Source organism: Lepus europaeus, chromosome 18 (genome assembly GCF_033115175.1).
Source record: "Lepus europaeus isolate LE1 chromosome 18, mLepTim1.pri, whole genome shotgun sequence".
NCBI lineage: Eukaryota > Metazoa > Chordata > Mammalia > Lagomorpha > Leporidae > Lepus > Lepus europaeus.
This window is the reverse complement of record NC_084844.1, coordinates 26,117,758-26,144,338: the sequence shown is the minus strand read 5'-3', so window position 1 is coordinate 26,144,338 and position 26,581 is coordinate 26,117,758. Positions and strand designations below refer to the sequence as shown.

Here is a 26,581-nt window from a genome sequence, read left to right as displayed (position 1 = left end):
GAAATTTTAATTTCATGCATAGGCTTTTATTTATTTATTTTTTAAAGATTGATTTATTTATTTGAAAGGCAGAGTTACAGAGAGAAAGGGAGAGACAGAGAGGTCTTCCATCCGCCAGTTCACTCCCCAAATGACCGCAATGGCTAGAGCTGGGCTGATCCGAAGCCAGGAGCCAGGAGCTTCTTCCGGGTCTCCCACATGGGTGCAGGGGCCCAAAGACTTAAGCCATCCTCTACTGCTTTCCCAGGCCATAGCAGAGCTGGATCAAAAGTGGAGCAGCCGGGACTCAAACTGGCACCCATACGGGATGCCGGCACTGCGGACTGCAGCTTTACCTGCTATACCATAGCACCGGCCTTGGCTTTTATTTTATTTTTAAGATTTATTTATCTGAGAGGCAGAGCAACAGACAGGAAGAGACAGAGATCTTCCATCTTCTGATTCACTCCCCAAATACACACAACAGCCATGGCTGGGCCAGGCCAATGCCAGAAGCCAGGAATTCCATCCGGGTGGCCAACATAGTTGGCAGGGACTCAAGCGCTTGGGCCATCCTCTGAAGCCTTCCCAGACACATTAACAGGGAGCTGGATCGGAAGCAGAGCAGCTGGGACTTGAAGCAGCGCTCAGAAATGGAATGCCAGCGTCGAAGGTGGCAACTTAACCCACTGTGCCACATGCAGGATCCTTGGTGAAAACATTTTAAATATATGCCTAGTTTTTAAAATTATTTATTTTTATTTGAAAAGCAAAGAAACAGAGACAGAGAGAGACACGGAGTCAGGTCCAAGCCAGGAGACCTGAACCCAGGCGATGTCTGCCACATGGGTGGCAGGGATTCAATTCAATTCAGTTGCCCCCCAGGGTGCACATCAGCAGGAAGCTGAACTTGGAAGTAGAGCTGGGACCCGGCCCCAGGAACTCTGACACAGGCGGTGGGCATGCCAAGTGGCATCTTAACCCCCGTGCCGAACACCTCCCACGGCTTTTTCATAGAATGCATTTTCCTGAATTTCTTGAAGACTCCTCATAGAAACGATTCAATGTTTTTGTACCAAATTAAACTCACCTCTTTAATTCCATTTTTCCATGAGCCTTTAAAAAGTACTCTCATTTTTAAAGCAATGTTACATAAATAAACTAAATAAACAGAGATTGTTTGCGTTCAAAAGTACTGTGCAGACTCCAATCCCTAAAGGCTATTCCTGAGACACCTTTTTTTCTTTTTTATTAGGATTGTCTGATTTATTTGACAGACATAGTAATAGAGAGGATAAACAGAGAGCGAGAGAGAGAGCAAGAACGAGAGAGAGAATCTTCTATCTGCTGGGACTGGGCCATGCTGGAGCCAGGAACCAGGAGGCAGGAACTCCATCTGGGTCTCCCACATGGGTGGCAGGGGCCCAAGTACTCAGACCATCATCTGCTGCTTTCCCAGGTGCATTAGCAGGGAGCTAAGAGCAAAAGAGCAACTGGCACTGAAACTGGCACTCCGGTATGGGACACCAGTGTCGCACGCGGAGGCTTCGCCTGCTGCCCACAACGCAGAGCCTGGAGAGTACTTTTTAAAATCCACCTCCAGCCATGAGAACAGTGAACGAACCCAGTGCCCTTCAGAAGGCTGACTCATGCCGCAAGGTGCTGGCTGGTCCCTTGTCACGTGCGTCTCTCTGTGGGTTCTCCACATTCTTTCTCACATTACAGAAGGAGAAGCAGGAGCCCGAGAAGCAGTGATTTGCTGAGACGGCCCTGGAGTGTGCAGTGGCGGTGCTGGCCTGACGCCAGTGGGTTTTCAGTTTCAGGAAACCTCTGCCTCCTGTGCTGGCGCTGATCTTCTGATCCGCACCTGCCCAGGGGCTGCAGGTACCTGTATTCTCTTCTGCCGATAACCTCGGGCCTATGCAGGTGCTTCAGGGAGCTCATGGGAAAATGGAATGGACAGAGTTTATCGTAGTACAAAACATTTTGAAATCATGCATAGTTTTTTTTCTTTTGAAAAAATTTTAAAAATTTTTTGCATTTTATTGGAAAGGTAGAGAGATAAGAGACAGATGGAGAAAGAGCTTCCATCTGCTGGTTCATTCCTCAAATACCCACGATAGCTGGGGCTGGACCAGGGTGAGCCAGGAACCCAGAACTCAATCTGGGTTTCCAACATGGGTGGCAGGGACCCAGGTACTTGAGTCACCACCTGCTGCCTCCCAAGATCCAGCAGGAAGCTGGATCTGAAATGGAGCAGCAGAGGGACACAAACCAGGTGCTCTGACAGGTGATGAAGGAGTCCCAAGTGATGATTTAACTGCTGCGCCAAGCTCCAGCCCCACCTGCATTTTGACATCATATGCATTTTCCAGGAGCCTTCTCATGTACCCTTTTGCAGGCACAAGGTGGTACCTGAGAGTGGGGGGCAGGCAGAGGACACGTGGCACATATCCAATATGTTGTGCCCAAGGGAAAGGCCACTGCCTCATGTCCTCACCAAGCCTAGAGATTTAGAGCCACCTCCCTACCATGAACCCCTGCCGCTCTGCTGCCTGCCTTCCCTGGGCTGTGGCTGTGCTTGTTGCAATCTGTCCCATTCTTCAAAACTCAGAGTGGATGCTGCCACCTCCTCCGTGGGGCCTTGTCTGGTTCCCGTCTCCTCCTCGCGGGCTCCTTGTCCTCACCATGCTGGGTGGGAGCCATTCTTGGAGTGCCCTCACTTCCTTGCGGTGATGGTGGTTCAGTAGTTAACGCTGCTGAGCCGCATTTACTTCAACGGGAAGGCTGAAATAATCTCTCTCTCCAAGGCTGCCATGAGGACTGAGTTAAAAGAATATGTGTGGGGGCCAGCGCTGTGGTGCAGTAGGTTAATCCTCCACCCCTGCAGTGCCGGCATCCCATATGGACGCCCACTCAAGTCCCGGCTGCTCCACTTCCAATCCAGCTCTGCTACGGCCTGGGAAAGCAGTGGAAGATGGCCCAAATGCTTGGGCCCCTGCACCCACATGGGAGACCTGAAAAAGGCTCCTGGCTCCTGGCTTTGGATCAGCCCAGCTCCGGCCATTGCAGCAGATGGAAGACCTCTCTCTCTCTCTTTCTCTCTCTCTCTCCCTCTCTCTCTCTGTCTACCTCTCCTTCTCTCTCTGTGTAACTCTGACTTTCAAATAAATAAATAAATCTTAAAAAAAAAGAATGCTGTTGCCTGTTACTCTGATGTCAATACACACACACACACACACACCCCACTCACACACACTGCCCTATGCATTCGCACACAGGTTTTTATCTGTGTCAGGGCACAGATCTTCCTACGTGATGTATAATAATTATTTGCATGGCCTATAGAGTTCTTCGGGGTAGCAATAATAAAGCGTAGTGAGCAGAAAGAGGACCTGGAGTCAAGGGACTTGTGCACAACCAGCTGTGTGGCGGGGGACAAGTTACTCTGTCTCTCTGAGCCTTGGTTTCTTCCTCCGTGAGAGAAGTATTACAATAAAATGTGCCTCGCAGTCTCCTGTTCATCATCAGAGCAAAGTAACGGGTGCCAAAGGACGTAGGGATTGCCAAAAGCTAACGTCTCATCATCCAAATGTGTCCTTGCCTGTCTCCCAGAAGCCGACACAGTGCGGAGGCTGGGACCGTGGGGCCTGACCCAAGGACTGGGCCACTGCCCGTCTTCACTGGGTCTTCAAGGCTCCCCGCTGGGACAATAGCCCGTTTCAAGATGAGCAAGTTGAGGTTTGCTGCCTCATTCATTCCTCCCAAAGACATCTGAACCGGCAAATCTCACGCGGGGGCTCAGACTCTGGGGATACAAAGGTGAGTAAGGCACAACCCCCGCCCTCACATTTCAGATCCACCAAGAACAGTGTAACGAGAGGCAGACGGCGAATTCCGGATGATGGTTAGAGTGCTTCCTGGTTCCTGCCTTAATCTCTTCCCGTGTTTCACTCACTCGACCGCCCACACGCATCAGCTGGCTAACATTTTAATTCATATTTTTCAGGGACCCACTGATAAGACCAAGGCATGGCAACAGCAGAGCCAGGAGGAGCACCCAGCGTGCCTGGGGCGGGGGTCCCACTTAACCCAGAAGCTCTACCATCTGTGATAAGATGGCACGCAGATGGCGCTGTGCCAGAGCCCCGGGAGGGCTCCGAACTTAGCCCGGCGTTCAGGGTGGTCAGGGGAGGCTGCCAGGGCTGGGAATTAGCTGGGCAGAGAAGCTGGGTAGAGGGAAAGGTGCGTGGGGCACCTGCCCAGAAGTCTGATGGGCACCAAGGCCAGGCAGGGGCTGCAGCTTGGGAGGAGGCCGCAGAAGCAGGCAGCACCCAGCCCAGGAAGGAGGCCAGATTTTCACAAGGTGAAGGTGGATGGGGAGCAAGAGGGAAGAGAAATTCAGGAAGTAGAGTTTTCCGGAAGGCGGTGATTTTGCGTGGTTAAGAAAAGGACAGGGGGCTTTTGCTCCTTATCCAAGGGGGTGGGGTCAGATTTGACGGAGTCCGTTTTAGATGCGAATGCAGATCTTCTGCGTGGAGCCAAGGGGACCAGGGCTTCCCGCCGAGAAGCGGGATTCAAAGAGCTTTGCACCCGATCCCAGTGGCGGCGACGGCACTACACGCTCCTGGACACCAGAGGGCGCGCTCGTACAACCTCGAGCCGCTCTGGCCCAGCGCGTCTCGGTGGCCGCGGAAGGTGACGTGGACACGGAAGTGGTCGTCGTCGCGGCGGTACCGGTGGGAGCGGGGCGCGGGGCTCCGAGTGCGGCCGGCGGGCGGACGGTCGCGGCGGTCTCGCACCGGCGGTGATCGGGGGCGCAGGCGTTGTCGGTTGGCTGCGTGTCTGCCGGACCCTCGAGAGGCTTTTCCTTTTTCCTGCCCGTCGGAAGCCCGGACCCGGGCCCGCTCAGCCGGCGTCATCATGACCAAGGCCGGTAGCAAGGGCGGGAATCTCCGCGACAAATTGGACGGCAATGAGCTGGACCTGAGCCTCAGCGACCTGAATGAGGTCCCAGTGAAGGAGCTGGTCAGTACAGCCCCGCTAGGCGCAGGCGCCCACCTCGCCTGGCAGTGGCCCCCGCGCGGGCCGCCTTCTGTCCCGAGCCTCAGTTTCCCCGTCTTTAAAGCCATGGTGGGCGGGGGGCGGGGGACTGAGCCCCCGGGGAGGCCACGTCCGGCCGCAGTGTTCTTCCTGGGATGTACACGTGTCACTTTGGCGCGGCTCCAGAAGATGGGGGAGACGGTCTCTTCTGGCCTTGGGCTCTTCCCCAGCCAAGAGTGAGGGATGGGGGGTGGGGACTTTCATAGCCCCAGCCGGTGCCCGACCCCAAGCCGAAGCCCACCGAACGGTTGCTGGCTGTATTGGAAAATGAATGAATGAGTCGGTGTGGGGAAATAGGCCTCCCTGCAGACCTGGGTGTGGCTCGGGACCTGGCAGCCTTGCTGGCTGTCCCAGCCCTCGGGCGACTAGCTTCGAGAAACTTTAAGTCTCCCCGGCCAGGCTGGCAAGGTCTCATCCCAACACCGCCGAAACTGGCGGGAAACCCCCCTCCCCCCACCCTTCCTCCTTTCTTACCCCACAAACTGAAGCCTGCGATCCTGGGGAGATAACTACCTACTTCGTTGCCTACGTGGGTCTGGAGCCTCGGCCCCAGCCGCCCCCACCCGGAGTGCTAACTTCCTACACCTTCCTTACCGCGGGTGAAGGACCACCCTTGCCTTTAGCAAGGCCCAGTCTTCACCTCACCAGGGGGCTGTGTAGTGTGGCGCTTAGCGTGGATTCCCAGATCATATGGCAGCTTCATCGCTTACTGGCTGAGTGCCCTTGGCGGCTGGGTAACTCTTGGGCCTAGATCTCCTCACCTATAAAATGGTGATCATCTCTCCTATGCTGGTTGTGACAGTTAAAAGTGCCTGGAAGGTGGCAGGCGCTGACAGGTGGACCGTTACCGTGATTCTTCCCGCTGTAGCGGCCAACACTGTCTCATTTCACCTTCTGACGCTTGGAAAGGCAGGTGGGCTGTGGGTCCTTAATGGCCAGCCTTGTTCCGGACTGGCCCCGGGACTGCTGTGGGAAACTGATTTGTCTGGTCAGCGCCCCACTGTCTCCCAGAGCGAAAGAAGGGTCAGGTGTGCGGGGCCTCTTCCGCCCTGACACTGTGGGAACATGATGGGCTGTGAGGGCCCCGTTTGCACGCCGGCGTTATGTCCGTGCACTCTCGGTTGAGCGCCTGCTTCCCAGGAGGGCCCTGAAGTGGGAAGTACGAAAACTGCAGCACTTTGGGAGACTCGGTCCCTGCCCCGCAGCCTCCCAAGAGGGGCGCTTGAGAGTTTTGGTGCCGTAGAGAATTCTGAGCACCCTGGTTTTCCTTTCTCTGCTGTTCCATGGCCAAACCCCTCTTTTCGTTCTGCCTTAGAACTGGCTCAGTTTTTCCTCTCTTACCCCCAGCAACGCTGTTCTTCAGTGCCATTTAAAAAAAAATCCTTTCCTGGGAAAATGCGTCACTTGCAGGTGTCACTGAGCCGTTGCAGGTGCCGACTTGATGTGTTTTTCTCATCTCCTTTCCTAGGCTGCCCTTCCAAAGGCCACCGTCCTGGATCTGTCCTGCAATAAACTCAGTACCCTGCCGGTAGGTGTGACAGGTGACTCGGCCGGCCCGAGTTCTGGGTGCATCGCCTTCCTGCTACATATGGGGTTGTGGGGGGATTCATAAGACATAGTTCAGTATAGGTCTTGCAGGAAGGCGACAGCTGAATCTGAGTGTGTATTGGGGTGTGCAGTCAGGCTGCTGTCCACTGGAGGAGACTTGAGGCCTCCTTCTTTAGAACACTGGAAAAGTCAGGGCACAGAGAACTAAAGGCAACAGGATGCTGGCTGAATCACTGGGCTCATCTTTTTTTTTTTTTTTTTAAGATTTATTTATTTATTTGAAAGAGTTACAGAGAGGAGGAGAGGCAAAGAGAGAGAGGTCTTCCATCCAATGGGTCACTCCCCAGTTGGCCACAATGGCCAGAGCTGCGCCGATCCAAAGCCAGGAGCCAGGAGCTTCTTCCAAGTCTCCCACGTGGGTGCAGGGGCTCAAGGACTTGGGCCATCTTCTACTACTTTCCCAGACCATAGCAGAGAGCTAGATTGGAAGTGGAGCAGCTGGGACTTGAACCAGCACCCATATGGGATGCCGGCTCTGGAGGCAGTGGCTTTACCCACTGTGCCACAGCACTGGCCCCTCAATGTTCTTAGAACAGGGACTGAATGAGCTGGGGCATATCCTGGCTCAGATCAGCACAGCTCCAGCCGTTGTGGCCAGCTGGGGAGTGAACCAGCGGATTCTTTCTCCAAAGGTCTCCAGACCTCTCTTTCTCTCTCTGCTTCTCCTTCTCTCTGTATCTCTGACTTTCAAATAAATAGATCTTTAAAAAAATAAAAAAACATTGAGCACCTGTGCTCGGTGATGCACATAGCAAAGAAGACTAAGACTGAGAACTTAAGGAGTGCCTGGACTTTTTGGGAAAAGGGACAGTCATGCTGTGTTTTATCAAGTGCTATGGAAGGTGAACACAGGAGTGTGCGTTGTGGTACAACAGATTAAGCTGCTGCTTGGATGCCGGCATCCCATACTGGAGTGCCAGTTTGAGTCTCAGCTACTCAGCTTTTGATCCAGCTTCCTGCTAATGCATTTTGGGAGTCAGCAGATGATGGCTCAGTGCTTGGGCCCCTGCTACCCATGTGGGAGACCTGGCTGGGGGTTAGGGCTACCGGCTTTAGTCAACAGCCCTGCCTGTTGCTGGCATTTGAGGAGTGAACCAGCAGGTGGAAGACCTCTATGTCTCCCTCTGTCTCTCCGCCCTTTTCTTTTTTGAGATTTTGTTTTTATTTGTTTGAAAGGCAGAGTGAGAGACACAGAAAGATCTTATTCACTCCTCAAATGGCTGCAACAGCTGGAGCTGGACCAGGCTGAAGCCAAGAGCTCAGATCTCCATCCGGTCTCTCACATGGGTGGTAGGGGTCTGAGCATGTGGGTCATCTTCCATTGCTTTCCCAGGTGCATTAGCAGGGACGTGAACCGATGTGGGATGCCAGGGCTGTAGGTGGCGACTTACCTACTGTGCTGCAAAGCTGGCCCACACTTGTGTTTGTCGCTAGGCCCCTTGGTGTGCACTCCTCAGTCATTCACCACCAGGAGTGGCAGGTGTTCTCCACTTTCACACAAGGAGGAATAGGTGGCAAAAGCTAGTCAGGATTTATACTTAGATGCCTGTGGCTTGGTGGTTCCCACATTGTTACTCCAAAGTGTCTAAGTCCCAGCTGAAGTGTTCTCTCTTTGGGTCCTAGTCGGATTTCTGTGGCCTCACACACCTGGTGAAGCTGGACCTGAGTAAGAACAAGCTACAGCAGCTGCCAGCAGACTTTGGCCGGCTGGTCAACCTCCAGCACCTGGATCTCCTCAACAACAGGCTGGTCACCCTGCCTGTCAGCTTTGCTCAGCTCAAGGTAACAATTCCCGAGCCATGGTTCATGGCAGGTGTGGCTAAGGGCACAGGGACAGATGGGGCACGGCTGTGAGAAAGGCTGACAGAAATGGCACCTGCCTGCATGGCTCTTGTAGGTGGGGCACAGAGGAGCCGCTTTCTGCTTGTTTGGTTTGGCCTTGAGGGACTGTGTATGAACTTGGGCTGCTTCTTTGCCTATCTGTTTAGAATCTGAAGTGGTTGGACCTGAAGGATAACCCCCTGGACCCTGTCCTGGCCAAAGTGGCAGGGGACTGCTTGGATGAGAAGCAGTGTAAGCAGTGCGCAAACAAGGTAAGCACAGAACTCCCAGGGACTGACTCGCTCCCCTGGGACTTGCCACTCCCTCTTGTTTTTCACTGCCAGGGCACTTGTCGCTGTGTTGATCAAAGCACTGAGGTCTCAGAGAGAGGAGCCTACTAAGCAGGGACCTTTGTCGCTGCATTTGCTTTTCAAGTAGAACCATGTGGCCTTGTGCTGCCCTGCGGTGCTTCCCTGCTAGAGCCACGAGGGCTCCCGGGGCCCACGGTGCACTGCATGGACAGTGGTTTCAATGGGACAGGAGGGTTGGGGCTGCGGCCTTTCTGAGGCCGTATCTGTAGGCGTTTTGGTAATAAAGGTATTAATATGTATTTAAATGTATTGCTATAGACAGACCTCTATTGGGCAGACCTGGCATTTGGTTACCGTTGAGTCATCTGGGGACCTAAAGGCAGCATTAAGGGTGAACACTGCCAGGCTGGGAACCTGGAGGGTGCTTGTTGAGAACAGCCCTGCAGCCAGCTCCAGCTGGAGCCGTCTTCTCCTCCAGCTTTGGAACAGATGGTTGCTTCCTTAGCCAAGCACCAGATGCCATACTCAGCTATTGGTTAGGGGCACGTGAACAAAACGCTAGGACTAATGTAAGCAAAATGTGTGATGAGGGGGCTCTGCTGTGAATTTCAAGTGTAATGGCCTTTTATTCCTTGTTAACTTGGGGATTTTTTGTTTTTGTTTTTTGGGTTTTTTTGTTTGTTTGTTTGTTTTTTGACAGGCAGAGTTAGAGAGAGACAAAGAGAAAGATCTTCCTCTTTTTCTGTTGGTTCACCCCCCAAGTGGCCACTAAGGCCAGCGTACTGCGCCGATCCGAAGCCAGGAGCCAGGTGCTTCTCCTGGTCTCCCATGCGGGTGCAGGGCCCAAGCACTTGGGCCATCCTCCACTGCCTTCCTGGGCCACAGCAGAGAACTGGACTGGAAGAGGAGCAACCAGGACAGAACTGGCGCCCCAACCGGGACTAGAACCTGGAGTGCCGGCGCCGCAAAGCGGAGGATTAGCCTAGTGAGCCATGGCCGATTTTTTTTTTTCTTAAGATTTATTTTTTTGAAAGAATGATTGGGGTAGGGAGAGAGATGAGGAGAGATCTTCCATCCACTGGTTCCCTCCCCAGATGCCTGCAACAGCCAGGGCTGGACCAGGTGATGGCCAGGAACTCCATGTGGGTCTCCCATGTATGTAGGTGGCCGAGCTAAAGCGTTCGAGCCTTTCAGGACTGGAAGTGTGTAGTAGCAGGGACTTGACCCAGGCACTGCAGTTTGGGGTGCAGGTGTGCCGAGTGGCAGCTTGACCTGCTGCACCACAGTGTCCACCCTCCAGAGCTTCTTCCATAGTCTCATGTTACTCACTGTTGTAAGAAATCAAGCACAGAGTTAGCATAGCCAGGTAGCCAGGGCAACAGCTTCCTCTTGGATGAAAATGGCAGAAGGCATCAGTGAAATCCTGGTGCTCTCGGTGTGATGCCTGTCTGGTGACCCAGGCCTGGTTGCTCTCCCTCTGTCCTGGGTGCTCTGTGTGTATCTCAGAATCCTCAGGCCCTGAGGACTACTTCCATTGTGCCAACACAGCAGGCCGTGTGCATGTATCCGTCCATTCATTCAACAGATAGTATGGAATTGATGATCCAAAGGTTTTGACCTACAAAATTGAATGTTAGGTGCAAAGGCTTTTTTTTTTTTTTTTTTTTAAGATTTATTTATTTGAAAGGCAGAGTTACAGAGAGATAGAGAGGGAAAGAGGGAGAGGGAGAGAGGGAAAGGGAAAGGGAGAGGTATTCCATCCACTGGTTCACTCCCCGGATGGCCGCAACAGCTGGAGCTGCACCGATCCAGAGCCAGGAGCTTTTTCTGGGTCTCCCACGTGGGTGCAGAGGCCCAAGGACTTGGGCCATCTTCTACTGCTTTCCCAGGCCATAGCAGAGAGCTGGATTGGAAGTGGAGCAGCGGGGACTTGAACCGGTGTCCATAAGGGATGCCAGCACTGCAGGCAGCGGCTTCACTCACTACGCCACAATGCTGGCCCCAAAAAGGGCCTTTTGGACTCCATTTATCTTTACAGAAAGCTCCAGGCAGCCCAGTGCATTGTGAGCCCTTATGCATTGTAGGGGTTGGCTTGGGCCAGTCAGAATGAAATCACTTGTCTCTAGGAAATAGTTTAGGTCTCACTAGCTCTGACCTTGAGGGTATGTGGGTTGGTCAGAGTAACTGATCAGCCATATTAAAAGACTTTTTTTTTTTTTCTTTCTTTCTTTTTTTTTTTTTTTTTTTCTTTTTGACAGAGTGGATAGTGAGAGAGACAGAGAGACAGAGAGAAAGGTCTTCCTTTTTGCCGTTGGTTCACCCTCCAATGGCCGCTGCGGCCGGCGCATCGTGCTGATCCGAAGGCAGGAGCCAGGTGCTTCTCCTGGTCTCCCACGCGGGTGCAGGGCCCAAGCACTTGGGCCATCCTCCACTGCCTTCCCGGGCCATAGCAGAGAGCTGGCCTGGAAGAGGGGCAACCGGGATAGAATCCAGCGCCCCAACTGGGACTAGAACCCGGTGTGCCGGTACCGCAAGGTGGAGGATTAGCCTGTTAAGCCACGGCGCCAGCCAACCTTTTTTTTTTTTTTTTAAGATTTATTTATTTATTTGAAAGTCAGAGTTACACACAGAAAGAGAGGGGATGGGGTGGGGAGAGGTCTTCCATCTGATGGTTCACTCCCCAGTTGGCCGCAATGGCCAGAGCTGTGCCATTCCGAAGCCAGGAGCCTGGAGCTTCTTCCAGGTCTCCCACGTGGCTGCAGGGGCCCAAGGACCTGGGCCATCTTCTACTGCTTTCCCAGGCCAGAGCAGAGAGCTGGATCAGAAGTGGAGCAGCCGGGTCTCCAACCGTTCCCATATGGGATGCCAACACTTCAGGCCAGGGCATTAACCCACTGTGCCACAGCGCCGGCCCCAAAAGACCTTTTAGAAATAATTTGTTCCACAGTATTCCTCAAGTGCTTTCTGTATTCTGTGAACTGGGATAGGTAGACAGAATCTGCCTCCAGGAGCTCAGTCTGCACTAGGGGAGCCTGTTCGTTTCTGGACTGCCTGTGTTTCCAGATAACGGCCTCCTGATTGCAGTACAGTATCCAGGGCAAACAAGGATGCTTCCTAGCCAGTTGTGCACTCCCTAACACGAGCTCAGTAATTGATGATTTTTTTTCAATACTCAGAGTTCAGAGTGAGACAGGGGCTTTCAACTTGGGCTGCCTCTCACCTTGCTTTCCCCCCTTCCCCCATATCACGCAGCTCCTCATCCAGCAGCCATTTTTGCCGCTTGACTCCCTTGGGAGAGGGGATAGAAGGTTCGAGTTCTGGGTTACTCAGGGCCAGAGTCCCTGGTTGCTCCAACCACGCTCTTGTAGTGAGCTGATTTTGCAGACCTTGTGAGGGGCATGATAAGAAATAAAAAGAACAGCTTTTGAATATTGACATGTCTGTGGTGCAGTAGTCAAATAAGACCTTTGCCTTAAATTAGAATAGTTCTGGTTTTCCTTCTGCTCCTGCAGTAAAGAAGATGCAGTGATAAAGCAGCAGTATTCACTGAGTGCATGCAAGGCCAGGGACTATGCTAGGCAGCCAGGACAAGCTATGTTACTTCATCTTTACAGCATTTTCCAGATGAGAAGACGGCTCAGAAAGGTTAAGTCACTTGCTAAAATCACACAGCTGGTAAGTGCTAGAGTGACCATATTGGGCTCCAGGCTTACCCTCTGATCGTAACATCCAAAGAATACCAGCTTCTGAAAACAAACAGAACAGGTCTTTGACTTCTTCGCCAACCATGCTCACAGTGAGAATCTTTGCAGCTGTTTTAGTCTGAGGTCATCCATGAATGGGTGGATAAAGATTTGGGTTGCTCAGGGTGCCAAGTACAAATGTGTGTTGTTTGGGTCTTTCAGAGAGCTGCTCCTCTCTTCATTTGGTAGTGAGTGGAACAAGTGCTGGTCTAGGAACTCAGGAACTGTACTTAGGTCTCAGCTGTTCTACTTTCTAGCCATGGAAAAGTCACCCATCAGTCTTGCCGGTCTTTTGAAGTGGGACTCTTTTTTTTTTTTTTTTTTTGACAGGCAGAGTGGACAGTGAGAGAGAGAGACAGAGAGAAAGGTCTTCCTTTGCCATTGGTTCACCTTCCAATGGCCGCTGCGGCCGGCGCGCTGCGGCCGGCGCACCGCGCTGATCCGAAGGCAGGAGTCAGGTGCTTCTCCTGGTCTCCCATGGGGTGCAGGGCCCAAGGACTTGGGCCATCCTCCACTGCACTCCCGGGCCATAGCAGAGAGCTGGCCTGGAAGGGGGGCAACTGGGACTAGAACCTGGTGTGCCGGTGCCGCTAGGCGGAGGATTAGCCTGTTGAGTCACAGCGCCGGCCTGAAGTGGGACTCTTTATCAGTCATCATCATTGCCTTGAATGTCTGGAGTCAGTTAAGCTCTGTTTCAGCCACGTGAGTCCCTGTGGACAGACAGCAGTTTCCATCCTTAAGGAACTTGCAGTCCAATGACTGAGACTGACAGATAGCAAGGAATTGTGGCACCCTGTGTTGGATGTTGGTGGTGGTGTGGGAGCAGGGGCCCCCTAGGTAGCAAAGGCAGGAGGGCAGGAAAGTGTGTTGGAGGATGACATGAATCTGGCGAGAGTAATTGTACGTTGCAGAACTTTTCTACAGATTTAAGTTGGCATGTGTTTCACAGACTCTTTTTGTAGCGTTTATTATTTGAAAGACAGAGTGACACACACAGGAGTTGGGGGGTATGTGTGAATCTCCCATTCTCTGGTTCACTCCCCAAATACCCACAACAGCTGAGGCTGAGCCAGGCCAAAGCTAGGAGCCAGGAACTCCATCTGGGTCCCCCATGTGGGTGACAGGAACCCAGGTACTTGGGCTGTCATCTTGGGCCTTCTCAAGCCCATTTGCAGGGGGCTGGGTTAGAAATGCAGGAGCTGGAATTTGAATTGGCACTCCAGTATGGAATGCAGGCACCCAGCTGGCAGCCTGACCCACTGTGCCACAACATCTATCCCAAAACCGAGTTATTCTGACAGTTAATGAACTGGGCTCATGGCTCTTCTCCAACTCAGTGCGGTAACTTGGGCTACAGAAGTAGGATTCACTCAGTGACTTTACTGCCTGAGTAGCTCCGAGCTCTCTTCTCCCTTTGCAGGTGTTACAGCACATGAAGGCCGTGCAGGCGGATCAGGAGCGGGAGAGGCAGCGGCGGCTGGAAGTGGAGCGCGGTAGGTGGCCACCCCTCGTCTAGTCATTCTCCAGGCCCTTGTCCCAGCACCAGAGGCTCCTGCGTCAGGAGCTGGGGGTCTGTAGACTAGTCCTAAAGAGTGGGCCAGGGCATGGCAGTGTGGTGGTAGATGGCATCACCTGCTAGGAGTGCTAATGGTTTTCTTAAACGTGGCTGAAACAGAGCCCTGGTTCCCTTCAGTCCCCATAAAAGGAGGTTACTCAGCCTGGGGTGAGAAAGACATCTCAGCCCCTTTATTGTGTTATTCTCACACCCAGTCTGTCAGCAAGTTTGCTGGCCTCCAGTGCCTCCTCTGGAACAAGACCCCCCTGTGGACCACTGCTCCACCTCCTGCCTGGTCTCCACAGCCTCACCTCCTGCACACTAGTATGGGAGATCATTTTGTAACATTTTAAAAATCAGTTATGTAGCTGTTGGCTTAAACCATCCATTGGCATGCCATGGAACTGAGAATAAAATCCAAGCTCAGTGACATGGTGCAGGCCTGCTCCTTTGCTTCTCTGGCCCTGTCCACACTTCAGGGAGAGCATGCCTGTCACTCCAGCCACACCAGCCCCTACTGCCCTGGACCACCCCGGGGGCTTTGCCTGGCTTCCTTTTCCCTCAGTCTCTCCATGCCTGGTTTCCCTGCTCAGATGTTGCGCTAGGTTGGCCTTAACCCTTTCTGAATGACCCCAACTAGAATGGCTGTCCTGCCAGTCACTCTCCATGGCACATGTCACTGTCTCCCATACCGGGTATTCACTTGCTGATAGTCTGTTTCCCTCTCCTAAGTAAGTAACTCAGGACTAGAACTTGACCTGTCTTCTTTGCTGCTGCATCTCAGCACTTAGAACAGGATCTGGCCTGTAGCGGGTACCCTGTTGGCCAGCTGGCACTTGGAGGATGCTGTGGTTGGAGAAGGGCTGGCCGTGAGTTACAGCCACCATCCTCTCTGCCTGCACAGCCACTGTGGTAGGACGAACCACGTTCACTCAGACCCGCTGCTCTCGCTTCTTGACGGCCCGCGTCCTCTAGAGGCTGGGTGTAGCATGCTCTTGGCGTTCTCGGTGCCCAGCTGGGAGCTTGTTTATCCACGGAGAAGCAGTGGAAAGCTGCAGGACTTAGGCCACTGCTGTTCAGCTACATTCTGATGACGCTGGTTTAAGCCCTAAGACACGTAACCTCCATTTGTGGCATTCTGGCTTTGGGAAAATGTATTTCAGACTTCCAGATAACTAATTTGGAAATGCATTTTTAGAACCCAGTAATTTTGGAAGTTGGGTACTGCATGTAACATATCTGAGCTGTTAAGTTAATCAGAATTTGCCGCACAGATTGCCAAGCTGAAGTCTAGAGATTACTCTGACAAACTGGGTATTTTTTCAGAGAAACATTGTCATTCCTTCAAGCTTAAGCCTGAGTGCGTATGTCCTCTTCTCCCTTGCCCTCTCTTAGAATTAACCATTTTCTCTGTGTCTGACTTCCAGAAGGCTGTCGATTGCGGTGCCTTCTGGGTTAGTGCCTCGCACCAGAGTACCATCACACTTCGAACCATGCCTGCTGAGGTCACTTTTTTTTTTTTTTTCTAAAGATTTATTTATATATTTGAAAGTCAGAGTTTCACAGAGAGAGGAGAGGCAGAAAGAGGTCTCCATCTGCTGATTCACTCCCCAGATGGCCGCAATGGCCAGAGCTGGGCTGATCCGAAGCCAGGAGCCAGGAGCTTTTTCCGGGTCTCCCACGTGGGTGCAGAGGCCCAAGGACTTGGGCTGTCTTCTATTGCTTTCCCAGGCCATAGCAGAGAGCTGGATTGGAAGTGGAGCAGCTGGGACTCAAACCGGTGCCCGTATGGGATGCTGGCACTGCAGGCGGCGGCTTTACCTGCTGCACCACAGTGCCGCCCGAGGTCACTTTTGTTATTTCACCCAGATCTTCCTGATGCTTTTGGCCAGGAACCCTTTGAATCTTCGTAGGGGCTACTGTAGTTTAGGGAGGGCTTTCCTTCCTGGAGAGCAGAAAGATGGGTGTTTCCAGTAGTTTTTTTTTTTTCTTCTTCTTCTTTTTAAAAATTTATTTTAGCAGAGCAACAGAGAGATAATTTCCATCCACTGGTTCACTTCCCAAATGGCCATGATACCAGGGGCTGGGCCAGGCCAAAGCCAGGAGCCCAGAAGTCCATCTGGACCTCCTATTGGGTAGCAAGGACCCAAGCACTTTGGCCATCTTCTGCTGCCTTCCCAGGCACATTAGCAGGGAGCTGGATCAGAAGTGGAGCAGCTGGGACTGGAACTGGCACTCTGATAAGGGGTGCTGGTGCCCCAAGTGGCGGCTTCAGCTACTGCTCCACATGCTGGTCTCAGCCTTTCGGTATTTCCTATGCAACCCATGGCATAAAGGAAAAGGTGGCTGAATCCATACTTTTAATCACTTTGGAGAGCAAACTGCTACAGGGTTTGTGGGAGAGAAATCACATTTTTGGTGTTTGACGTTATAGAGGCAGAGAAGAAACGCGAGGCCAAGCAACGAGCTAAGGAGGCACAGGAGCGGGAGGTGCGGAAGCGGGAGAAGGCAGAGGAGAAGGAGCGTCGGAGAAAGGAGTATGACGCCCTCAAAGCGGCCAAGCGGGAGCAGGAGAAGAAGCCGAAGAAGGAAGCAAACCAGGCCCCAAGTACGTTTTCTGTGCTGCAGAGGTGCACGGGTGGGGGGCGTGCCGTGTCTTCAGGCATGTGATAGATAAGCCGAGTGGCATGTGAGGCTTTGAGGGGTGCCAGGCTTCAAGTATGGTTACAGGGAACGGGTGACCCTGTCTCCTAGTGAGCCTAAGAACATGGACATTGTCAGAACCGGGAGTCTCCCCTTCTGTTGGGGTGAGGCCTTGAAATCACTGAGCTAGGTTAAGATCACGCATGGTCAAATTGCTCCTTAAAGTGCCTCTTAGCACCTGTGAGGTGCACTGGTTGTCTGGTACGCTGTACAGTCTAACAAGGGAATTGATTTATCCAAATTCATTATGTTCTAAGCAAAACAGGATTAACAACAGAATTTTAACTCAACTTTAACAGAATTTTAGCCCAGCTTATCTCAGCTACAAAGGCACATGTGCGCATCCTGGCTAAGCTGCTGTCTAGCACCCAGAGTGTTGGCCGTTTGTTAGTGCGTCTTCTGAGTTGCAGCTTCCTTTATGTACTTTATTCTGTACTAGGCCTGTATTTTCCCAGCATACTACTTGAGATTTCAGTAAATATGGAATCTATTTTCTTTTATATTTACTGCTTAGGGTCATTATTTCAACAATATTTTGCCTTCTACTGGATAACAAAGAGCTAGCGTGAGAATTAAATATCAAAATAGGAAGAATTAACTGAGCTAATGTGTCCTATGTTTCTACCAGGAGATGTTGGTAACAGCAGGTTTCTTTAGCTTAGCTATAAATACACCCAGTTGTTGATCATTCAGTAACTGTTTCTTTGTTTGGGGCGGGGGAAGACACCACTTGGATGCCCCCATCTCATACCAGAGTGCCTGGGTTTGTGTCCCTCCTCTGTTTGTTTTGTTTTGTTTTGAAAGATTTATTTATTTATTTGAAAGAGTTATACAGAGAAGAGGCAGAGAGACAGAGGTCTTCTATCTGTTGATTCACTCCCCAATTGGCTGCAATGGCCCAGCTGAGTAGATCCACAGCCAGGAGTCTCCTTCAGGTCTCCCACATGGGTGCAGGGGCCCAAGGACTTGGGCCATCTTTTACTGCTTTCCCAGGCCATAGCAGAGAGCTGGATTGGAAGTGGAGCAGCCAGGACTCGAACCGGTGCCCACATGGATGCTGGCACTGGACGCGGTGGCTTTACCACTACGCCACAGCACCGGCCCCACCTCCTCTGTTTTCGATTCCAACTTCCCTAGGAGCCAGCAGGTGATGGCTCAAGTACTTCGGTCCCTCTCACTCACGTGGGAGACCCTGCTTGAGTTCTGGGCTCCTGGCTTAGGCATGGCTGTTATGAGCATTTAGGAAGTGAACCAGCAAATGGAAGATCTGTCTCTGCCTTTCAAGTTTTTTTTTTTTTAATTGCCTTAAAAAAGGTCTCAAAATCATTTTTTATGATCATAAATTAAATTTATATTCATTGCAAAGGAATTAGAAAAGATATGTATGTATCGCAAAAAACGGCAGTCCCTTGTAATACCCCATTTCAGCAGTACTGCTTATGAATGGTGCATAATCTTCCGGACTTTCCTCCCATGTACGTGTCACGTGACAGTAATGACATTCACAACATCCCCTGCGACAGGCAGCACTTTCTCCCTGCCCCTCCCTTTGTGATCATCACCATGTTCCCAAGCAGAACCTGGGGCCGGGGCGTGGTGAGCTCCGTGACATGTGCAGAGTCCCAGTTCCAGTGCGCTCTCCCAAGACCCCAGGGGGAAGACATTCATGTTTCAGCTTCTGGGTAGTGGGTAGCAAGGTTTGTAAGGTCTCGGATACTCTGAACACGCTTTTCTCTTCGGAGCTTGAGGAGGGATCTGCATGGAAGAGACCAGCACAGCTGGGTGGAGAGTGGCCCTCCTCAAACTGACTGTACTTTGTCTGCTGTGACTTTGTCCCTCCAGAATCTAAGTCTGGCTCCCGCCCCCGCAAGCCACCACCCCGGAAGCAAACTCGGTCCTGGGCTGTGCTGAAGCTGCTGCTGCTGCTGCTCCTGCTGTGTGTGGCAGGCGGGCTGGTTGCGTGCCGGGTGACGGAGCTGCAGCAACAGCCCCTGTGCACCAGCGTGAACGCCATCTACGACAATGCCGTCCAGGGCCTGCGTCGCCACGAGATCCTCCAGTGGGTCCTGCAGACCGACTCCCAGCAGTGAGCTTGTCCTTAGCACCTGCTGCCTCCCAGCCTCGCAGCTTGGATTCCTATGGAATTGGGTTCTGCTGGACACCTCTTTTTAGCGTCAGACCTACCTGCCACCATCAAATGGCTGCTGATTGGTACCTGAGCCCTCCTCTTTGTAGGACTTCTGCGTTCCTTAGTCGGGGTCCCCTGGTGGAGTGAGGAGGTGGGAGGGGGACGGCTACCTGCATGCCTAAGGGAATGGGCTGAGGGCGGGGAGAGAAAACAACATAGCCTTTTCTAGTTGTACAAAGCTGTGTAAAGGCAAGGCTCATTTCTACTAAACGGTCAGCTGTCACTACATTTATACTTTTGTATGTCACAAACCTTTTCTTTCATTCCTCCCTGGGCAATCAGGGCAGATCAGGAGGCAGTGCGTTAGAAGGACTAGGGGAACACTACACTCAGCAAATGCAGCCTAAATTGCAGGGCAGGGGGACATTTCTATTTTCTTAAGGACCTCAGACAGTCAGGCCCTTTTGTGACCACACACAAGCTAGCTGTGAAAGGGACTTCCTGACCACGTGGTCCAATGTAATACTTGAAAACATGGAAACAGGCCTCCCGTGGCTCGCCTGCAGTCTCTCAGCTAGTGTGAAGCAGAATTGGACTCACTCAGTGCTATTTCCTTGTCACTTTGCCTCCTTTATAATATCTTCAGAGAACAGAACTCACACCAGGAGTGAGTATGTCTCAGCCGAAGTATAGACTTTCACGGCAGACGGATTCATCGCTAACAGAAACATCACGCTGTCGAGGCCTCCAGCAGCTCCTGTGGAGTCCTGCCCCAACATATCTGGTTTCCATTAAATGGTAACATCCGGGCTCCTTGTGTGAATTTTGGAGCATTAACTGATTACCAGTAGGCAAGGAAGCGGGTTTCTACAAAGCTACAGTGCCCTGACAGCTGTTAGGACTCAGTGTGACTAAATACCTCAGGGGCAGCCTGAGCACGTGGCTTTGTAGACACTGAGGTCCAGACCTGCTTCTCAGCCTTTAACTGAAGGGAACAATGAAGGGAACCGGGCAGCGCCCTGGAGCTGCACAGTGGCTCACTAGTGCCCAGCACACATCGGGCAGCACCGTCCCTTCTCGTCCACTACAGCAGCTCTCTCTCGCCTCCTTCACCACCTTTTAAAACAGCTGGATGCAGGGATCAGAAATGACTGCCATGGTGCTCATTCACCAGAAACTCCCAACTGCAAGCATTTGGCCTCTCTCCAGAGGGGCAAGAGCCTGTCATAGCTCACAGAGGGCAGGGTCCAACTGCTCAGCCCCAGCGGCCCATCTCGATAGCACTGTCCTGATACTGCAAGAAAGGACTTTGTTCTCCTCTCCTCCAAGGACAGCTCTGCTGCGTAGGTCCACACCTTACTCAGAGTCACTACACATTCCTTTAGTCTTCCTCCACGCTCCAGAGCCATTGGTACAAATGCTTTATTGAAGCTAAACACGTAATACGTAAGGTGAGGTTAAGATAATACAGAAGTCAGCATAGTCATCAAACCCCTGTTCCTTGGCTGGTTGAGGCAGCTCAGTGGCTGAGCCTAGTCAAGCCAACCCACAGGCGACAGCTCACTCACGACTTCCAGAGTCCATGCCGATTCTTTTGGATTTCTATGATTATTAAATACGTGTCTGAATGGTCTGTGTGTGTTCCTTTGTGTTTTGAGGGCTGGCAGGGTGGTTTGACCATGGCAGCTGACTGGCCAGGAGGGGAAGATTCAGTGTGAATGTCAATGCCAGAGCTGCAGCCTCTGCCCTGAGCTGACAGGGAAAGACACCAACGAGACCCAGGAGAGCCCACTGTGGGCCTCGTCGACTTGTGCACGTCCCAGAAGGCACTTCCAAGTCTTAATGGCAGTCAGGTCTTGCAGCTGGGGAGGTCAAAACCAGCTTTCCATCCTTGTCCCCAAGGGCTGGCATCAGTCAGCACTGTCTAAAGAGAGGTCTGGCTGCGAGGTGGTCATCTGAAGGTAGATCCGCCTGGACAGCTCCAGCCCGACCCGGCGCGAGGTGGATGTCACCCCTTCCCCACGGCGTACCTGGATGTCTGCCAGCAGATTCTGGCGTTCTTGCACTGAGAAGCACCGCCGATATGCCTGAAAGCCACGATTGGCCTCTTACAACCCCGTCATCCATGATCATCCCTCATCCATGACCAGGGAGGGCAGCAGGCATGGGCTGGGGCACGAGAACCTGTCCTCCCTCCAGGGGCCAACCACTTGGATCTCAGCAGACCCACAGTGCTGACCTGCAAGGCATCCCTGGGCTCTCAATGCTGCGGTCAGTGGGAATCATCTAGGGCCCTGCTGAGACCTCGGGCACGGGCACCTAGCAGGGACTCCAGAGTGGCGTACCTGAACCAGGAGCTGTGGGGAGGGATAGGCATCCACAACAGCACTGGCCATTTCCAGGCTGACTCGGTTCAGCTGCTGAATCTGCCGCCTCCAGACCAGTGCAAGCCCCCTGCCAGAGCGGTCCACCTTCACCCCTCCAGCCCAGTCACTCTCCAGGCAGAAGGAAAAGCTGCTCTCGTCTCTGAGCTTCCTGTAACAGAGCGGTGGCAGAGCTGTGAGCTGCCCGTTACTCTCCTATACCTGTCCCCTCCACGGGAACCTGCAGTGACTCAGGAGAGGGCCACCCTGTGTATGTGCAGCCTGAGCCTCCAGCAGTTTGAGCACGTACTTTGTTCCCAAGCATAGTGCTAGCTGCTGATTCCCCCAAAGACTACATCTGGTCCTTTCCATTGGAAGAGAAGGGACCAGACCCTTTGGCTCATGTAGACGTGGGGTTCTAGTGCCCAGGGAGGCAGTGTGCCATGGCAGCACAAGGGCCTGGATATCGGGCAATCTGGAGAATTTCTGGTTCTTCTAACTTGCTGGGAACTTGGGTAAGTCAAACTTCAGGCCTCAGTTCCCTGAGGTATAAAATAAGGGACTTGGAGAGGATTCTCTGAAGTCCCTTATCAATTTTTTTTTTTTTTTTTTTTTTTTTTTTTTTTTTTTGACAGAGTGGATAGTGAGAGAGACAGGTCTTCCTTTGCCGTTGGTTCACCCTCCAATGGCCGCTGCGGCCGGCGCATCGTGCTGATCCGAAGCCAGGAGCCAGGTGCTTCTCCTGGTCTCCCATGGGGTACAGGGCCCAAGCACTTGGGCCATCCTCCACTGCCTTCCCGGGCCATAGCAGAGAGCTGGCCTGGAAGAGGGGCAACCGGGATAGAATCCGGCGCCCCAACCGGGACTAGAACCCGGTGTGCCGGCGCCGCAAGGTGGAGGATTAGCCTGTTAAGCCATGGCGCCGGTCACCCTTATCAATTTTAACTTCTGAATATAAACACTTTTTGAACCAAGTAGGCTAAAAATGTCCTTTTACCATAGGACTATAGGATTGCTACATTGTGTTCAGACCTATGATGAGTCCTGGCTACTCGACCTACTGGTAACCCAGTGTCGACCTGCAGAACATGCACTTGGACTAAGCTAAGGAGAATATTTCAGACTGGGCTTGGCTCATCCCTGCAATCCCCCCAGCGTGAGGCCAGCTGCTTCTCAAGCTGGAGACCATGGCTGACAGTGGAGTCTAGGGGAAAGGGACATTTTCTTTGGCTGCAAGAACCATTGTAAAGGACAAGGCCCAGCACGGAGGCTGGCCCTGCTCGGGGCACTCACTTGAAGGGCGCCTCGGCCACAGCCTTTGTGAACGCGCAGGCGAAGTCGGCCAGCTCTTTCCAGTTCTGCACGATTCGAACCTGGGCTTCTGTGTGCAGCTGCAGATCCACCAGTGCCTAGAAACCCCAAAGCAGCGATGGGCTGCAAGGGTGCAGAGACCGCTGGAAACCGCCCTCCTCTCACTGCTGGAGCTGCACCCCAGCCCCTCGGCTCCCTGTGTGGCCCCTTCTCACCTACTCGGTGCCAATGCAGACAGCAGCGCCCAGTGGCCATTTTGTTTTTTATCAGTTGCAAATCTGGTTAGGTGACCAGTGAGTACCCAGCCTGACTCAGGGGACAGTTCTTACCTCTTCCATGTCTACCCTGGACACCACGCGCCCTGTCTTGGCCTTTGGTTGTCTCTGCTGCTGCTTCTCCTTGGCCTGTTTGTGTCCTGCTCCCTGTTTCCTTCTCTTTGGTGGATTCTGGGGACTGAAGCAGAGGAGGAAATCAAAGAAAAGAGGCAGCTCCAGGCTGTGTTCTAGAAAAAGATGGGCAAGAAGACAGGACCAGGGCATCCCCGGGGCTTTGCAGGAATGCTGTGTTGCAGAGTAACTTATATCTGGGTGAATAAACTCACCTCCATTGGCCCAAGAGTGGCCCCCTGCTTTCCAGGAAAAAAAATTTACACTACTTACTGGAGAGGCAGAGGAAGAGACAAGAGCTCTCGTCTGCTGGTTTGCCCCCCAGATGCATGCAACAGCCAGGACTGAGCAAGGCCAAAGCTGAGAACTCATTCCAAGTCTCTGACCTCTGTCTCCCGGGAGCTGCACGAGCAGGAAGCTGGAGTTAGGAGCAGGGCTGGGGCTTGAACCCAGACACAAGGATGTGAGATGTGGGCATCCCAACCTGCTAGGCCAATCACTTGCCCCATTAACACTAAACCTCCTGGGCAAATCCAAACCTGAAGAGTTTCTCCTGGTCCACGATCACCAGCGACAGAGCTTTGCCCGCTGTCCTTGCCGTGACATCAGTGACGAAGCCTCGAAGTGTTTCCTTCCCTTCCTCAGTGCTGCCTACACTTCCCTGCAGGAGGGGCAGAACTAAAACCTGCTCCCAGGTGAGTCGGCCTCGGTCGCATGCTCGGCCCCCACCCCTCTGGTGCTGCCCACCTGCTTAACGTTGTGGACCATGGATACAAACGCCTCCACCAGCAGCACCACCAGCACCATCGGCTCCTCCGCCCAGGCCTCTCCATCCTGCCAAAGGACCAGACACAGCGCGGCGAGGGAGGTGAGCCGGCACAGAGCGCCTGTCGGAGTGCCCTGGTCTGCTGTGTGGACAAACTCGCCCTTGACCCTTGTGCATCACCATTCTTCTTAAACGCAGTCATGGTGGCAGGAGACAACCACCTGTGATCCCATCCCTCCTCAGACCTCACGGGTTTAACCCTGGGACACTGCATCAGGGTGGGTGACTAAACAAGGACCAGCAGCCAGTTGAAAGGGGATGAGAGCAACTGTTTTTCCCTGCCACACACTTTGGGGAATGGAGAGAAAGAAAACTTTTCCAAAGGATTTGAAAGAAAACAAGTTTCTCTGGCTTTGAAGGCAGATGCTATGTGGGTGGCCCTTATACATACTAGGTTTTTATTATTGTTAAGACTTATTTATTTGAAAGGCAGAGTTAGAGAGGGAGAAGAGAGAAACACAGAGAGCTAGATCTTCCATCCACTGGTTCAACTTCCCAGATGGCTACCACAGCCAGAGCTGGGCCAGAGAGAAGCTCGGAGCCTGGAGCCCCAGCCAGAGCTCCCACGTGGGTGCAGGGGCCTCAGCACTCGGGCTGTCTCCTGCTGTTTTCTCAGGTGCAGTAGCTGGGGCTTAACCCACTGCACCACAATGCCAGCCCTAGACGTGTGGGTTTTGTGTGATGAAGGTAAGAATCCCGAAGGGAACCTCAGTCTGAGAGCATCTGTGTCACAGCCAGGACACAGTCAGAACCAAGGCACCCCAAGGCCAGCAGTCCGACAGTGGCACAGGACACTGAGGTCCCTGGGGAACAGGGCTTTTGCAGGAAATTTTCTCACTGGGTCCCTACAAGCAAAGGCAAGACCCACACCACAGCAAAGTGCAAGTGGGAGGAGCCCTGGGTCCCAGTGCCAGCTGGGATCCTGAACAAGACTTTTAACTTCTCTGGCCTGGCCCAGCCCCAGCCTTTGTGGCCATCTGGGGAATGAACCAGCAGATGGAAGTGCTCTCTCCTTCTCTGTCTCTCCCTCTTTTTCTGGAACTCTGCCTTTCAGATAAATAAAATAAATCTTTTTTTTTTTTTTAAGATTTATTTATTTATCTGTAAGGCAGAAATACTGAGCAAGAAGGAGATCTTCCATCTGCTGGTTCATTCCCCAGATGGCCACAATGGCCCATTAAACCACAGGGCTGGCCCCAAAATAAATCTTAATTTAAAAAAAAGAGAGACAAGCCAGTGCTGCGACTCAATAGGCTAATCCTCCGCTTTGTGGCGCCAGCACACCGAGTTCTAGTCCCAGTTGGGGCACCGGATTCTGTCCCGGTTGCCCCTCTTCCAGGCCAGCTCTCTGCTATGGCCCGGGAAGGCAGTGGAGGATGGCCCAAGTGCTTGGGCCCTGCACCCCATGGGAGACCAGGAGAAGCACCTGGCTCCTGGCTTCGGATCAGCGCGGTGTGCAGGCCGCAGCGCACCGGTCGCGGCGGCCATTGGAGGGTGAACCAATGGCAAAGAAAGACCTTTCTCTCTGTCTCTCTCTCACTATCCACTCTGCCTGTCAAAAAAAAAAAAAAAAAGAGAGAGAGAGAGAGAGAGACAAAAAATACTCCTAATGCTTCATCTCTAGACCCTTGAAAATAAGGGGCGGAGGATTCTGGATTCACAGAGAAGTGGTTGGTCCAGGAACCGTGGTGACCTGGAGAGCCCAGGCTGGGGAGAACATTCATTCACTGTGTGCCTTCTACGTGCCAGTGCCAGGTCATCTCAAACTGGAGGGACAGAAAGGGATGTAACAGTGTCCTCATTTCACACAAGAGGCAACTGAGGCACACAGACATGCACTTGCGTGCCCAGGGTCACAGCAACACAGTCACGGAGGCCGAGGCCCCGGCCAAAGCCCAGTTGGAGAACCAGGAATTCTGGGCAGACGCTCACCCCTCGCCCCCTTGCCCCCTCTGCTCTCTGCCTGAGGTTGTCTCCACAGAAGTCCTGACATCCACAGGCCCGCTGACTCCCAGCTGGGTGTGACCAGCGGGGACTCCCAGGAGGGGACCCGTGGGAAGGAAGTCAGGGCATTTCTTTCCCTGGCTTGCTCCCGGTGGGCTCACCTACTGCTTCCTGACCCCTCTATGGGAGAGCAAAGCTTCTCTCAGGTGGTCTCCCCTTCTGGATTCCGTTAACCACCCCTTCAGGCCCAGGGATGGTGGCAGCTAGGCCCCTGGTTCTTTTTCCACTAAGGACATTTGGCAATGCCTGGAGCCATTTTGGTTGTCACAGCTGGGAAGACAGCTACCGGCATCTAGTGGGTAACATCCCACAGTGCACAGGACGGCCCCACCACACAGAGGCACCCGGTCTGAAATGTCAACCAAGCCGAGGTCGAGGATCCCAGAGCTGCACTGTCCCCTCCCCTGTGGTTCCCTGGCACCCTGCCCACGCCTTGGAAAACAGTCCCGAAATTCCGTCCTCCTCAAATCACCCCGAGTGTGCCATCTGTTCTCCTGCTGGGGGCCCTGACGGCCTTTCAAATAAAAGCGTGAAAGAGGAGAGGAGAGACATCAGCCAGAAAACTCTACCTCAGGCGGCCCGGCCCTTCTCCTCCAGGTGACGCTGCACGGCACGGCCTGCGCCTCGACCACACAATGGCACTCCATGGACTGCAGCGCGCCCAGGAGCTGGCCCCCGCCTTCCGTCTGCAGAAGCTCTGCAACAGATGGGAAAGGGACCGTTAGCGGGTGGTCCGGAGA

General features: G+C 52.9%; 2 protein-coding genes across 5 annotated transcripts in view; one reads left to right on the top strand and one right to left on the bottom strand.

Moving 5' to 3' along the window:
- The first annotated feature begins 4,734 nt into the window (after nt 1-4,734).
- Nucleotides 4,735-20,584, top strand: LRRC59 (leucine rich repeat containing 59). Its single transcript, XM_062175771.1, has 7 exons — nt 4,735-5,007; nt 6,551-6,610; nt 8,314-8,472; nt 8,679-8,783; nt 13,986-14,058; nt 16,555-16,728; nt 18,666-20,584. The coding sequence occupies exons 1-7, from the start codon at nt 4,903-4,905 to the stop codon at nt 18,911-18,913; spliced, it is 924 nt and encodes a 307-aa protein (XP_062031755.1). The 5' UTR covers nt 4,735-4,902; the 3' UTR covers nt 18,914-20,584.
- EME1 (essential meiotic structure-specific endonuclease 1) overlaps nt 20,357-26,581 on the bottom strand; it is an 8,874-nt gene continuing 2,649 nt past the window's right edge. For all 4 annotated transcript variants that reach the window (XM_062175767.1, XM_062175770.1, XM_062175769.1 and 1 more), the window contains exons 3-9: nt 26,411-26,538; nt 23,759-23,845; nt 23,551-23,672; nt 22,955-23,078; nt 22,608-22,723; nt 21,297-21,486; nt 20,357-21,038 (exon numbers count right to left, since the gene is read on the bottom strand). In XM_062175767.1, coding sequence (XP_062031751.1) covers nt 20,862-21,038; nt 21,297-21,486; nt 22,608-22,723; nt 22,955-23,078; nt 23,551-23,672; nt 23,759-23,845; nt 26,411-26,538 — 944 coding nt within the window. In that variant the 3' untranslated portion in view covers nt 20,357-20,861. The remainder of the gene's footprint in view (nt 21,039-21,296; nt 21,487-22,607; nt 22,724-22,954; nt 23,079-23,550; nt 23,673-23,758; nt 23,846-26,410; nt 26,539-26,581) is intronic.